We start from the raw sequence: 16,154 nt of genomic DNA, 5'->3' as shown, positions 1-16,154 counted from the left end.
ATTAAGTATTAGCACATGTCAGGCAGTTTGCTCCTTCTCCCATTTAATCAATTTCTAAAAGTCATTATTATGCATAAAGAACTCTATAGCAATGTTCTCTTTTTTGCAGTTGTATAATAGGCCAGATCTAGGGGAAAGAGCTGATCCTTTCGCACTTCAAATTAGCAACAAAAATGTTTTCTTTACGACAATGCTTGAGTTGGCACTCTAATGACAATGGAGGATTTGTTTGTACTTACTTTCCTAATCCCACCTAACTGGAGGTGACGGTTGAGTGATTTTGAACAGGCGTCGAGCAAGATTTTAAAATCACTCTTGGTCTAGGCTCCATGTGCACACCATGTTGCCATAAACAGGGCTGCACTGGTGACTGGCTGAAACCTTAAATTGTCTGGAAGATGTGTGTTTAACAGGGCCCAAAGGAGAGAAAATAAATATTCCAAAAGGATTAATTATGTTATATATTTTAGTAATCTTCAGAAGTAAATTGAGAGAAATGTAGTCTGGTCTCTCTTTCTGGAACTCAAATCCACAGTCTTTTGAATCTGGATCAGGTTAATCCAAGTAGTCTGTATACAGGGCTAATTAAAAAGCAAAGTTCCTCCTTAATTCAAAATATGCCTTGTTTACAACATTTTTACAGCATAAATAAGCCTGGCAAATAATAGTAATGGCAATGAGTAGTTTTTCACTGCCAGATGAATAGCTGTGGCTAAGTTAAGTGCGTCTTTTACACTCCATAGTGTATCACAGAAACAATCTTTATCGTTTGCCTGTGAGTGCAGTACTGGTGTAGTTATTTGGTATTAATAAATGCAAGCTCCTTTTAAACACTAGGAAGGATATAGGCCAAATGTTGGCAGATGGGACTAGATTAATTTAGGTGTTCTGGTCGGCATGGACGAGTTGGACCAAAGGTTGGATTAGTGGTGCTGGAAGAACACAGCAGTTCAGGCAGCATCCAACGAGCAGCGAAATCGACGTTTCGGGCAAAAGCCCTTCATCAGGAATAAAGGCAGTGAGCCTGACCAAAGGGTCTGTTTCTGTACTGGATAACTCTATGACTGTGAAAGCCTGTGTCTCTTTATAGTGGCATGGCAGTGTTTAAGATATGATTCATTGTACTGTCTATTTCTCACCATGATTTTAAAGGGTTTCCCAGGACACTCCCACAAGCAGAAGAACTGCATAAAGTTTTCCAACCAGACACGGTAATTAACTTGAATGTCCCATTTGAGACGATCAAAAAACGACTGACATCTCGCTGGATTCACCCAGGCAGTGGTAGAGTGTACAATACTGACTTCAACCCTCCTAAAGTAACAGTTAAGTACCCACTTTAAAATTAGTTGGTTTTATAAAGCATATGATGTCTCACAAATCCGTAGAAAATTCTTCTTATTTTCTTGTCTGTGACTTGTTAGGAGTTAGTTATGTTTGCGTTGCATGTCACTGAAACATCCTTAATGGCCCTGTACAGCGGAAGTATAACACCTAATGCTATTTACTTTGAATTCTGGTCCCTTTAATTTACAGTTCAAAAATACTCTCTCAAAAAGCAGTTAAGCAATTTGGATTTTATTGGATAATGAATATGGGTTAAAGATCCTCTATATGGGGAGAGGCTGAGAGATCCATGTTAGAAATCCCAAATGTACTGAACAGATATAGACGTAACTCAAATGGGCAATGGAATGTTGACCCTTGTCTCCTAGGGACTATAATTCAAAGGAGTGGGAAGGTAGATTTCCATCTTTATGGCATGTTTTATAACTGCAAGGCACTTCAAGGTGCTTTACAATACGTGATAACTTTGTTTGAAGTTTACTAATTTTTTTTGATGTACAAGAAATGAAAGATGCCACCAAAGATGATCATCTGATTTGGTTGAGGGATAAATATTGGCCATGGCATTGAGAGCAACTCCGCATTCTTGTTTGAATAGCGTCATGGAATCTTACCTACCCTGTTGAGTGCAAATGAGCCTCGGTTTTGAAAAAAGCTCACCTGAAAGACGAATATTACTACTCGTGCAACATCCCCATAGCTTCCTCAGCCAAGGGTGACATCTATTGTTTTATACAGAGAAAAGTTTAAATGAATCTGTCAAACATGTTGAAAACTAAGTATTGGATCCCGCAAACTGGAAATTCAGAAACTGGTGTAAAGCATCAAAGGAATCACATAAGTACATGGGCAGGGCCTGGACCAGGGGAGAAAAGACAGAATCAAGGAGGAGAAGAGATGAGTTTTGTGGGGCAGGAGCAGGCTGAAGCAGTGGGTCTGCCCGGGCAATCCTGTTTGTGGACTTCCAGGAGGTATAAATGAGCAGTGGGGGGGGCTGGGATCTATCAGCTTGGAGGCAGTGGGAGGTGGGGAGATCACCAGAATTTCCAGTCTGCATCCTTCAGTCACCACCTCTTTACCATGGACATACAATCCCTTAGCACATCCATCTCACACCAGGATGATCTCAGGACTCTCCATGTCTTCCTGGGGCAAAGGCCTGAACCATCTCCACCCTAACCCCACTCTGCTCCACTTGGCTGAGCTCATCCCTGAAAAACTTCTCTTCTAACTCCTCTCATTTTCTTCAGGTCACAGGGTGGCCATGGTCCCATATTGGCCCAGCTACGCCTGCTTCGTGGGGGTATGTGGAACATTCCTTGTTCCAGATCTATTTTGGCCCCCACCTACAGTTCTTCTTCCAATATATTGATGATATCATCGGTGTTGCTTCCCTGTCTCATCCGGAATTGAAAAAGTTCATTGATTTCTCTTCCAATTTCCACCCCGCTCTCGCTTTCACCTGGTCTATCTCTGACTCCTCCCTTGCCTTCCTCGACATCTCTCTTTCAATTTCTGGGAATAGACTGGTCACAAATGTTCCATATAAACCCTCTGACTGTCTCAGCTACTTGGACACTCCATCCTCACCCTGCATCCTGTAAAGACTCCATTCCACTCTCCCAATTCCTCAGTCTCCATCGCATATGTTCCAATGAGGCCAGTTTCAACAAGGGAGCCTCCAGACTGTCCACCAGCTTGCTCAACCAAGGATACTCCAGCACTGTTGTTGACAGGGCCCTCAGCCAGATGCAACCCATCTCCTGCACTTCCTCCCTCACTCTCTCTCCCTTGTCCTTACCTACCATCCCACCAATATGCACAGCCAGAAGATCAATTGCCACCATTTCTGGCACCTCCAACAAGATGCCACCACCAGACACATACTCCCCTTCCCTTGCCTCTGTCCTCCACAGGGACTGCTCCCTCCATAATATCCTGGTGCACTTTTCCTTCACTCCCAACCCCAACCCCAACGCATCCCACTTAGCCTCACGGCATCTTCCCTTGCAACTGCCGAAGGTGTAACACCTGCCCATTTACCTCCTTCCTCCTCCATATCCAAGGGCCTTGAGCATACCAGCAGGGTGAAGCAGCACTTTACCTACACTTCTCACAATCTAGTTTAAGCATTCATTGCTCACAATGTAGTCTCCTCTGCTGGGTGACCACGTCACAGAACATCTATGTTCTGCCTGCAAAAAAGACCCTGAGCTTCAGTTACCTGCCACTTCAACACCATTTCTATCAACATTTCTGTCTCCGGCTTTCTGTAGTACTCCAGTGAAGCACAGTGCAAGCTGGAAGAACGACACCTTTATTTTCCACATGGGAACCCTGCAGCCCTCTGGATATTGAGTTCAGTAATTTTAGGGCCTGAACTCTAATGTCCTAGCCCCCTACCACACCAGGCCTTGTTATCACATAGTCTGCCATCTATTTAATATTTGGCACCATCTTCTGTTAGCCACTGACAGTCACCATTAACAGCCATTCGTCCTCCCAGCCAGATCATTATTCACTCCTTTATTTATCCAACTGTTCTTCTCTCTTTTTGAGCTCTATCCCCATTTATTGTTTACTTCTTACCCCCTCCCCCTACCCTATCTTATGCATACAGTGACATTTTCCTAGCTACCATCATTCCACCTACAGAAAGTTGGGTATGGGGGGGGGGGAGAGGAGGGAAGATTGCAGAGAAAGAGAAAGGGAGGGAGAGAGAGAGAGAGAATACACACCCCTACACCCCTTTTGAAAGTAACTGAACGAGTTTCATAGGCTATTAGAAAAGCACGTGGGATCCTTGAATAAGGCTAAGTTGTAATGATCGTTTATAAAACATAGATTAGGCCTCAGCTGACATATTGTTTAGTTTTGGGCACCACACTTTAGAAAGGACATAAGAGCTTGGGTATATCACAGGAGATTTGCTAGAATAGTACCAAGGACAAGGGAATTCAGATATATGGAGAGGATAGAGAAATATGAGTTAGCAGAAAAGATTAAAGAGAGATCAAATAGAGGTGATCAAAATTATTTGATAGAATAAGTATTGAGAAATTTACTTTGCATCAGTGTTCATTGAGGAGAGGGACATGATGAATGTTGAGATTAGAGATAGAAGTTTGATCACGTTGACTTACGTAGGGAAGATGTGTTGGGTAGACTCGAGGTTATTAAGGTGGACAAATCCTCAGGACCAGATGGGCTCTACCCCAGGTTTCTGAAGGAGGCAAGAGAGGAAATAGCTGAAGCCTTGACAGATATCTTTGTGGCATCCTTAAACACAGGTGAGCTGCTGGAGGTCTGGAGGTTGCTCATGTTGTCCCCCTGTACAAGAACGGTAGTAGGGATATTCCGGGTAATTAAAGACCAGTGAGCCTGACGTCTGTGGTGGGAACATTGCTGGAGAAGGTACTGAGGGATAAAATCTATTTATATTTGGAAAAGAATGGGCTTATCAGTGATAGGCAACATGGTTTTGTGTGGGGGAGATCATGCTTTACCAACTTAATACAGTTCTTTGAGGGAGTGACCAAGTTGATAGATGAAGCAAGGGCTGTTGATGTCATATACATGGATTTTAGTAAGGCGTTTGATAAGTTTCCCCATGGCAAACTAATAAAGAAAGTGAAGTCACGTGGTGTCCAGGGTATTCTAGTTAGGAGGATAAAGAACTGGTTGAGCAACAGGAGACAGAGAGTAGTAGTGGAAGGGAGTTTCTCGAAATGGAGAAAGGTGACCAGTGGTGTTCCACAGGGGTCAGTGTTGGGGCTACTGTTGTTTGTAGTATACATTAAATGATCTGGAAGAGAGCACTGTTGGTATGATCAGCAAGTTTGCAGATGACACAAAGATTGCTGGAGTAGCAGAAAGAATAGGGGACTGTCAGAGAATACAGGAGAATATAGATAGACTGGAGAGTTGGGCGGAGAAGTGGCAGATGGAGTTCAATCCAGGCAAATGTGAGGTGATGCATTTTGGGAAGTCTAATTCTAGAGCGAATTATACAGTAAACGGAAGAGCCTTGGGAACAGTTGTTGAGCAGAGAGATCTAGGAAGGTTGCCCTGAAGGTTGCACAGGTGGATAGAGTGGTCAAAAACGCATATAGTATGCTTGCCTTCATTGGACTATAAGAGTTGGCAAGTCATGTTAAAATTGTACAAGACTTTGGTTCGACCGCATTTAGACTACTGTGTACAGTTCTGGTCGCCACATTATCAAAAGGATGTGGACGCTTTGGAGAGGGTGTAGAGAAGGTTTACGAGGATGTTACCTGGTATGGAAGGTGCTAGCTATAAAGAGAGGTTGAGTATTGGGACAACACTACCATTATAGGGCAAGCCAAACAGAGAACAGCCAGGGAATTCCTAGAGGCATGGCACTCATCCACAGACTCTATCAACAAACACATCGACCTGGACCCAATATAACGGCCACTACAGCGGACAGCTGGAATTGACAACCGGAAGCGACAGAGACAGGCCACTATAAATGCGCTTCAAAGGAGGCTCCCAAGCACTGAGGATATCACCTAGACGGTACGAAATGTTTGCAAGACAAATTCCCAGCTCGGCGAACAGAATCACAACAACAGAGGTTGAGTAGTTTAGGATTGTTTTCATTAGAAAAAAGGAGATTGAATGTGGACCTGATTGAGGTCTACAAAATCATTAAGTGTACAGACAGGGTAGATAGAGATAAGCTTTTTCCCAAGGTGAAGGATTCAATAGTGAGAAGTCATGCTTTCAAGGTGAGAGATTTAAGGGGAATACATGTAGCAAGTACTTTACACAGAGGGTGGTAGGTGCCTAGAACGCGTTGCCAGCAGAGGTAGTAGAGGCAGGTACGTTAGATTCATTTAAGATGTGTCTGGACAGATGCATGAGTAAGTGGAGAGCTGAGGGATACAGATGCTTAGGAATTGGATGACAGGTTTAGGCAGTAGATTTGGATCGGCTTAGGCTTGGAGGGCCATGGGGCCTGTTCCTGGGCTGTAACTTTGTTTTTTGTTCTTTCTTAAACTGTTTCGAGTGACATGTGGTTTGGTAACAGTGGAATACAGATTTAAGGTGATTGGCCAGAGAAACTGAGCTGACCTGAGGATCCACATTCTAAACAATGAGTCGTGATTTGAGATGTAGTTCCTGAAAAGATATTAGAGATAGATTCAATAGTAACTTTCAAAAACGAATTGGATAAATATTTGAAAATATAAAAATCACAGGCAGTTATGGTTAATTTAGTAGTTCTATCAAACAGTTCAGAAGTCACATGACACCAGGTCATAGCCACTTTAACTGAAAAAGGAGCAGCACTCCGAAAGCTTGTGATTTCAAATAAACCTGTTGGACTATAACCTGGTGTTGTATGACTTCTGACCTTCTCTACCCCAGTACAACACTAGCACCTCCATGGTAAATCAAATAGTTGGCATAGGCACAATGTTCTGAATAGCAGCCTCCTATGCAGTTCCATTTCATAAAATTCTTCAGAGTTACATTCTTTGTTTTTGTCATCTATAGAGATCTGTGACTTTTTAAAACCTCCCTACGTTTGCATCCATTTCCTAGTAAGCATGGAAGCCTGTAACCTGATCTCAAAATGGCTCCCATAATAGTCCTCTACCCCATTGTATCATTAAACACATCAGCAGTTCTACCTGAATGGAAGATTTATTAGCTATTAACTCCCACATCTCTTACCACGTAGAAATAATGGACAATCAACAACTCTTTACAATCTAATACCTCCTTTGGGACTTTGTGAGATTCAAATCTTACACCTTTTTCCCAGTAAGACAATCTAAGCTTTCCTTTGATCTTGAACAATCAAAGCCATCTAACATGCAGATTGTAGAACTTGTCACATAGCTCTCCTCACTTATTCTGAATTTAAAGCTATAGTCCCAGAATATTATAACCTTACAAAACTCATAATTGTAACAATTTCAAACAGTTGATTTCAGAAACTGTCTTGTGCAATCACCTGCTGTAGCCACATGATCATGTATTATTAGTGTACCTGGGAACATGCTTGTGGTATGGCATGTAACTTGATAAGAGTGTTCTTCTAAGGGGGAAATGTTTACTGTTGGCGGGCAGTCAGGATGAAAATCTAAACTATTTTGTCTTTCCTGATTCTATATTATTTAATAAAGGGACTTGATGATCTGACTGGTGAACCTTTGATTCAGCGTAATGATGACAAACCAGAAACTGTCACTTTGAGACTCCGGGCATATGAAGAACTAACGCAGCCTGTTTTGGAATACTATCGGTAAGTGGTGAAATTCTCTTATAGTGTGAACAATGAAAAGCTGAACTCCTTGTAAATTATGCCCCTTGGGTATTCATCAGATAGAATAGTTCAGAATAAGAGCAATTTAAAAAAAACACAGGCATTTGTAAATTTTGTACATATTCAACAGGAAAGAAATAGTTGAGAGGTCAGAGTGTCATTTGTGGAACAGAAGTAGGCCTTTTGGCCCATTGAGTCCCTGCCTGCACTCCGCAGAGCAACCCAGTCAGCCCCTCATCCCTGCATCTTCACCATAAATTTTCAATTTATTTGTCTAAGTGCACAACAAATTTCCTTCTTTGGTTGATTCCCCATCCACCAACCTTTGTAGGCAGAGAACTCTAGCTCAATAACACTCTTTTCTAAAAGAAAATCTTTCTCACATTCCCCCTGCGTCTATTGCCCACAATGTTGAATCGGTTTCTTCTAGTCCTTTTACAATCGGTTGTTTGGAAGAACTTTCCCTTATCTACCTTATTTAAACCCATCATAATCAGTTTGATCAATTCACCCCATTGTTGTTTGCGTCAGGGACTACAAAGCTAGCCTTTCTAGGCTAATGCTAATTAAAACCACTTGACCCTGAAGCCATTCAATTCTATAAGCCCAAATTTTCTTAGCTCACCTTTTAGTTTGAAGATCCTGATGTAAGGTTCCAACCTGAAACTTCAACGCCCCTGCTCCTCTGATGCTGTTTGACCTGCTGTGCTTTTCCCAGCTCCACACTTTACCCAATCTTGACTCTTCAGCATCTCCAGTTCTCACTACCTCCAAGGTGTTACCTTGTCAAATGCTTTCATAAAATTCACCTCGACAACATTGCATTCCACTTACCAACATTCTGTTACTTCACCAAAATATTTAATTAAGATAGTTGAGCACAATCTGCCTATTACAAATGAGTGATAGAGCGTACAGGGTTGAGAGCATGAAAACTGGCCTTTGGTCCATGCCACCCAGTTTTCACATTTGCCTACATTTGGTCCACATCCCTCCATGTCTATCCCATCCACATAGCTGTCTAAATGTTTCTTAAATGACAAAATTGTACTCCGTTCCACCACTACCTCTGGCAGCCTGTTCCAGACACTCAGCACCCTCTGTATGAAAAAACTTGTCTCTCTGGACCCTTTTATATCTCTTTCCCCTCTCATCTTAAAATCTATGTCCCCTCGTTTTAGACTCCTCTATCATGGGGAAAAGCTGTCTGCTTTCTATCTTACCTGTGCCTCTCATGATTTTATGTACCTCCTATAGGGTCACCTCTGAGTCTCCTACGCTCCAAGGGAAAAAGTCCTGTCCCAGCCCATCCAATCTCTCCTTATAACCCAGACCTTTCAGTCTGGGTAACATCCTAGTAAATCTTTTCTGCACTGTTTCTAGTTTAATAATCTTTCTATAGTAGGACGACCAGAACTACATGCAGTACTCTAAATGTGGATTCATTAATGTCTTGTACAGCTGCAACATGACGCCCTATCTCCTGTGCTGTGATGCTCTCTTGATGAAGACAGCTTTTAGAATGGTAGCTTTCGCTGCCGGGTGTACTTGTGACTCTTTAGGAGCTTACTTTGAGCTATGAACCGGTACCTTTAGATCTCTTTGTTCTATAACACTCCCCAGGGTCCGACCGTGGACTTGCAAATCCTGCTGTGGTTTGCCTTACCAAAATACCTTGCATTTGCCTAAATTAAACTCCATCTATCATTCCTCAGCCCACTGGCCCAGTTGATTAAGATCAAATCACCCTAGTCTTCCTTGCTACAAGGGGTACAGATCTACTTATGATCTGTGTTGACTTGCCTTGATTAACTCAAACTTCAAGTACCTGTTGACTTTATTTTTTCCAAGATTTAAGATCAAAAATTTGTCTACTAATAGCAAACTAACTGGCTGTGGTCCTCGGACTCTCTTTGCCTTGTTCTTGAAGAATATTTGCCACTGTCTAATCTTTTGGCATTTCTCTTTATCTGAGAAGCTTGAAAGATCAAAGCAAATCCTTCCACGATCTCTCTCTCTCTCTCTCTCTCTCTCCACCATAAGACAAAGGAGTGGAAGGAAGGTCATTCGGCCCATCGAATCCACTCCACCATTTAATCATGGCTGATGGGTATTTCATCTTCACTTATCCACACTCTCCCCATAGCCCTTAATTCCTTGTGAGAAATCTCTGCCTTGAAGACACCCAACGTCCCAGCCTCTACTGTGCTCCATGGCAATGAATTCCACAGGCCCACCACTTTCTGGCTGAAGAAATGTCTCCTCATTTCCGTTCTAAATTGACCCCATATAATTTTAAGGCTGTGCCTACGGGTCCTCGTCTCCCCGCCTAACACAACAACTTCCCAGTGTCTACCCTTTCTAAGCCATGCATTATCTTGTAAGTTTCTATTAGATCTTCCTTCAACCTTTTAAACTCTAATGAATACAATTCCAGGATCCTCAGCCGTTCATCGTATGTTAGGCCTACCATTCCAGGGATCATCCGTGTGAATCTCTGCTGGAAATGCTCCAGTGCCAGTATGTCCTTCCTGAGGTGTGAGGCCCAAAATTGGACACAGTATTCTAAATGGGGTGTAACTAGAGCTTTATAAAGTCTCAGAAGCGCGTTGCTGCTTTTATATTCCAACCCTTCACATCCTCCAGCCACCTAAGCATGTGGCTTAACTGTCCTATGCAAAACTTTTCCAAGATTTGAAAGCTTTCCCGTTCAAATTTTACACTATCCATTGCCTCCACTTTCTTCACGTTAGGTCAGTATTTTGTCAGGTTCCTCTACCTTGGTAAATAAAGATTTGCCATTATCTAGCACTTCTCATTACCGTAAACTACTTTGAAGTGACTGCCTGTTGCGGGTAGATCGCCTGGCTGTCAGAATGAACACAGCAAAATACACAAATGGCATTGTTATAATGGCCAAGGTAACTTTGCTTTTTGAGATGTTAGATCAATATTGGTCAGGACATGGAAACTAAATCCCTAGCTCGTCAACATAGTGTGAAGGGATCAATTATTTGCACCAGAGTATGCATCTCCGGCATCTGAAGACAGTGCAGAACCCCTTCAGTACTGTGAAGTGCCAATCTTTAATTTTATACTCAAATTTACGAGTGGGAGTTTAATCTGGCTCACTTAGACTGTAGTTCAATTGGTATAATTCTATTTTCTGTGACTGTGAATGAAAGATAATTTTTGTGTTTTATAGGAATAAAGGCATTTTAGAAGTCTTCTCGGGAACAGAAACCAACAAGATTTGGCCTCATGTGCAGGCTTTCCTCAGCAAGAAGATACCGACAATTTCTTAAAGAGGGCAGCTGTAAAAAGATAGCAGAGAACCTGGTGGCACCTTGACTGGTCATCTCACCAGCTCCAGAAGGGAGAAAATTTGAAATGGTCTTTTGATTGCAGTCTTAAAAAAAATTGATTGTGGATTTTTAAAATGAGTATTTCTCAGAAATACAAATTTAGTTTTCAAAAGAGGTTTTAAATTTTTCATGCCTGACTGGATTAAACCAGCAAAACTTTCTTAATTGAGAACTGCAAAAGGTTTGTTTACATAGCTGATCATTTGTTGTACTATTGATTCTATTTTAAATGACCAATACTTGACACAATTAATTAAAACGCAGTTGGAAGGGCATGCTCTGAATGGTTAACCAGAAACATTTGAATTTGGCAATTTTCCAAATGAGAGAGGAAGAGAAGAAATAAGTCTTCACATGTGGTCACATTGATACCTGAGGGCAGCATGTCATTTCAGTTGTTTGAAAGTGAGGCAAGTTACTCTCCAGCAGTTGACCAATTCATTTGTGCTTTCTGATTTCACTTCTTGTGGGAGTTATAAACTGAAATCTGATCTAGGACAGAAAATCAAGTTCTTGGTCACTCAGAGGTGTCCTCAATCATGTCCAGTAGCATAGCTCCCTTTGTTGAGTGGGTGTACTGACCATACCAGATAAGCCCAGTGGCAAGGGGAACTGATTTTCACACTTTGCATACAAACAATAGATGCATAGGAGGGTGCAGTGGAATAAGGAAGGGGAAACTGTTAACCCTCACTTATCTGTGAAGGATTTCCAGTATTTTTATTTTATTTTCAAATTCTAGTACATGCAGTGTTTTTTCTTGAGTACATCAAATACATAAGGTGCAGCAGGAACCTGTGTTCTTTTTAAAATGGAGAAAGCAGCATTACAAGGTGTGTTTTTGCACTTGGACAATTAAATCTAAATGTACATAACAAAGTTTTACTCTGAACTACCTTTTTAGAATTTTAGAATTGTATAAAAAATGTTTTAGATGAAAGCAAGTCACTAATCTTGTTCTTGGTAAATTACATTTCATAGAAATAGTGAGATCTGTATTATTGAATTGTGTAAACTGCCTAACTCCATAGCCTTGATATAAACATAAAAAAATTGATGTTTCGAAGGAGGGCAGCTTGTGAGTGGCCTCCTCCAGCTAATTTACACGCAGCATTTTAGGCAAGGTGGTAACTAGGCAACCAATTTAGCTTGTTTCGGTGTCCTCCCAAGCTTTGAACTATCTTCACAGTTCCAGTCTCCTATCACAGCAGGAAATCTGAAGCCAATGAAAAGTACTTTACAAAACACTGGTTATGGGGCCTTCTGTCTTACATGTAAATGAAATGTCACATCTTGTGCTGAGTCTGATGATTTTGGCTCTGATGCTTCCTCCTGCTATATGCTGTTCCCCTATTGTAAGCAAGAACACACATTTTATAGGTGTCTATTTTTTGAGTAGCCCAGGAATATCCAGAATGAGCGTAACCACAGGACCATGTATTCAGAGATGCAAGTTTTATTGTGGAATGTAAAACATTTTTGGACTTTTTTGACATACAAAAGGATGTTCTTTGTGCTTTATGCTGCAATATTTTAATTTTGGTAAGTATTTCAATTTTTGACCTGGTTTTTCTTTTGCAAAACATTTAACAGTTTTCAACATCCTCTGTTCCATAAAGCCTGGACTCAACAAAGTCGATCAATTTTCCTCTTAAATTTTAATTGGCCAGCATCCCAGTTTTGAGGGAAGAGTACTCCAAAATGTTTTCATCCGTGTGTGAGAGCTTTACTTAATTAGTTAATCCATTTAGAATAAAGTCAAGATAAGGCCCCTTACTCTGGGTTCTGCAACCAGAAGAAATAATTCTGGTGCATTTGCCCTGTCTTTCAAATTCTTCTATCATCCACATTCTACTTGTTTTGCAGTAACGAACATGCTATCTCATTGGTTGTCTCACTGTGCAATTTTCTATCTTCACTGACAAGAATATTTCACTTTCGCTACTATTGAGTACTATTCAAATTCCATCTTTTATCAAGAAAGCAAGGCAGGGGCTAAAAATTGAAAGATGCATAAATCAAAGAAAAATCAACATTTTTAAGCATTACTAATGTAGAAGGAATCTTGGTCTTCACTGGTTAGATATCGGAACCTTTGTTCTCAAATATCCTTCATATAAATGATTTTTAAAGAGTTAAATAAAATAATTAGTCAAACTAAGTTACTATCAGATTCCTATGTCATGACTAAATGTTTATGTACAATAGATCAATAAAATCAAAAAGGCATCTCAATTATTTGATCTTTGATTTTTGTGTATGTCTCTAATATCGTTTACAGTAGGTTGTTTATAGTGAACGCAAAAATAGTTCAGGGCTATTAGTAATTTGGTATCAGGATTGAAGCAAATAATACTGCTCATTCATGAAATACTTTTGAAGTGGATTAATGTATTATATAAGTGGCTGCAGTCTGAGCACAGCAAAGTCCCACATACACTATTATTATAATGACCAAGATAACCAGGTTTTTTTGAGAAACAAAAACAGAAATTGCTGGGAAAAGTTCGACAGGTCTGGCTGCACCTGTGGAGAGAAATCAGAGTTAATATTTTGGGTCCAGTGACCATTGTTCAGAAATAGTTCTTTCTGTTTTTATTTATTTCCCTTTTGAGACGTTGATATGACAGATCAATATTAGCCAGGGCTAGACTCTCCAGTGGTACTGAAGGGTGCTGTACTGTTAGTACAAGCTTTCATTATTATGCTTTGATTACATTATTGGAATGTAAATATAATCAGGATATAAGAAAGTGATCCTATCTGAACTACAGTTTATTTAGACCAATTTCGCTGGAGCATGTTTGTGACACATCTTTAAAGATTGGAGGACAACTTGAAACATGGATACTACTTTCAGCAGATTCTGAAGGCGTGTATTCTGAGATGCAGATAGTTAATTATAATAGCTATTGGTAAGTCCACTGAAGAAAACAAGTACTTAAAAAAAAATGTTGTGATGCTACAATTGAAATTAATCGTGGCCAAATGAGAGGATAAGATCAAGTGTCGGCCAAGACAGATTGTAAACAGTATTAGGGACATGTGGAAGACTTTTCAAAGACATCTAAGTGAAAAAAGAATTAAGTAAAAGCAAAATGACTGACAAAAGCAGTAGAAAACGTAACAAGTCAAATTATGGTGAGCATCTTCAAGGTTTTCAAGTAGACAAAAATATAAATTTTACACAAGTTTTGGTATAATTTTGTCATTCCTAGCATATTAAAATATTCTAAAAAATATGGAATTTGAAAATGAATAATTGGCTATTCCTTGTCCCTTGTTTACCTTGAGGTGGTGGCTCCCTCCTTGAACCACTGCAATCTGTTTGATGAAGTTACTTCCATTGTTAGATTGGAAATTTCAAGACTTTAACCCAGTGATAATGAAAAAAAGCCAAGTTAAAAATCGCACAACACCAGGTTATAGTCCAACAGGTTTAATTGGAAGCGCACTAGCTTTCGGAGCGACACTCCTTCATCAGGTGATAGTGGAGGACACTATTCTAAAGCACAGAATTTATAGCAAAAGTTTACAGTGTGATTTAACAAATTATACATTGAAAAATACCTTGATTGTCTGTTGAGTCTTGTAATGTAACTAGGGAGAGAATAGGACCCCTTAAGATCTATGTGTGGAACTGCAGGACATGGGTAAGATACTAAATGAACATTTTGTATCAGTATTTACTATGGAGAAGAACATGGAATTTAGGGAAGTTGGGGAAATCGTGATGTCTTGAAAGGAGTTCATATTACAGAAGAGGTGGTGGTGGATCTTAAAACACAAAGGTAGATAAATCCCCAAGACTTGATCAAGTGTTTCCCAACTTTGAGGAGCTAGGCAAGAGATGGCTGGGGCTCTTGCTGAGATATTTGTATTATCATCAGCCACAGGTGAGGTGTCAGAAGACTGAGGTTAGTTAATATAGTGTCATTGTTTAAGAAAAGCTGTAAAGAAAAGCCAGGGGAAGCTAGCCAATTGAATATAAAATTGGCTTTTTTGGACTGGAAACCTGTGACTACTGGTGTTCCACAAGAATTGATGCTAGATCCACTGCTTTTTGTCATTTATATCAAAGATTTAGATGTAAATACACTGTATCATTAGCAAGTTTGCAGACGACACAAAAGTGTTGTAATGGATAGTTAAGATCATCTCCGAGGACAACTAGACTTTGATCAGATGGGTCAGGGAGTGGCAGATCGAGTTTAATTTAAATTTGATGTGTTTTATTTTGGTAAGGCAAACCAGGGCAGGAGTCGTAGTTAATGGTAGGGCCCTGGGGACTGTTGCTGAACACAGACACCGAGGGGTGTAAAGTTTCTTGAAAGTGGAGTCACAGGTATAAAAGGTGGTGAAGAAGGCATTTAGTATGCTTGCCTTCATTGTTCAGAACATTGGGTATAGGAGTCACGAAGTCATCTTGCAGCTGTACAGGACATTGGTGAGATTACTGTATATAATCTGGTCACCCTGACAAGGTGCAGAAAAGATTTGTAAGGATGTTTCCACAGGTAAAGGGCTTTGTCCATAGGGATAGGCTGAATAGGCTGGAGCTTTTTCCTGGAGCACGGAAGCCAAGAGGTGACCTTCTAATGGTTTAGAAAATGTTGAGGGGCATGGATAGGATAACTAGTCAAAGTCTTTTCCCAAACCTAGAGGGCATAGGTTTAAGGGAAATTGGGCAAGATTTAAAAAGGACCTGAGGGCTAATATTTTTAGAGGGTAGTGGATGTATAGAACAAGCTGCCAGAGGAAGTAGTGGAGGCAGGTACAATTATGACATTTAAAAGCTATCTGAATGGGTATATGAACAGGAATGGTTTTTAGAGATAAGTACTAAATGGAACCAGATCAGATTGGTATGTCTGATTGACATAGACGAGTTGCACTAAAGGGTCTTTTTCCAGGCTGTATGAATCTAGGACTCAATGTTGAGAATTAGATGTAATGTGTTCAGCTATGGCTCCCTCTAATGTCTGAAGTGGAGAATCTCATTTATTGCCATGAGGTTCTCCAATTGAAGAGGAGTATTTTGGAATCTTTCTCAATAAATCACAGTTATAGTTTCAAAAGTCATATCAGAAATTTAACCACAAACAATTCGATTTATTGATTTCTTTCGTGATTCCTTTTCA

General features: G+C 40.4%; 1 protein-coding gene across 1 annotated transcript in view; it reads left to right on the top strand.

The window, feature by feature from the left end:
- The window catches only part of ak3 (adenylate kinase 3), a 36,138-nt gene extending 22,890 nt beyond the window's left edge, over positions 1-13,248 (top strand). The window contains exons 3-5 of the mRNA XM_072589111.1: positions 1,153-1,325; positions 7,509-7,627; positions 10,854-13,248. Of these exons, the coding sequence (XP_072445212.1) occupies positions 1,153-1,325; positions 7,509-7,627; positions 10,854-10,953 (392 nt within the window). The 3' untranslated portion in view covers positions 10,954-13,248. The remainder of the gene's footprint in view (positions 1-1,152; positions 1,326-7,508; positions 7,628-10,853) is intronic.
- The last annotated feature ends 2,906 nt before the right edge of the window (positions 13,249-16,154 follow it).

Source organism: Chiloscyllium punctatum, chromosome 2 (assembly GCF_047496795.1).
Source record: "Chiloscyllium punctatum isolate Juve2018m chromosome 2, sChiPun1.3, whole genome shotgun sequence".
In the NCBI taxonomy this organism is placed as follows: Eukaryota; Metazoa; Chordata; class Chondrichthyes; order Orectolobiformes; family Hemiscylliidae; genus Chiloscyllium; species Chiloscyllium punctatum.
Note: the sequence above shows the minus strand (reverse complement) of the source record. Positions and strands in the feature narration are given on the sequence as shown.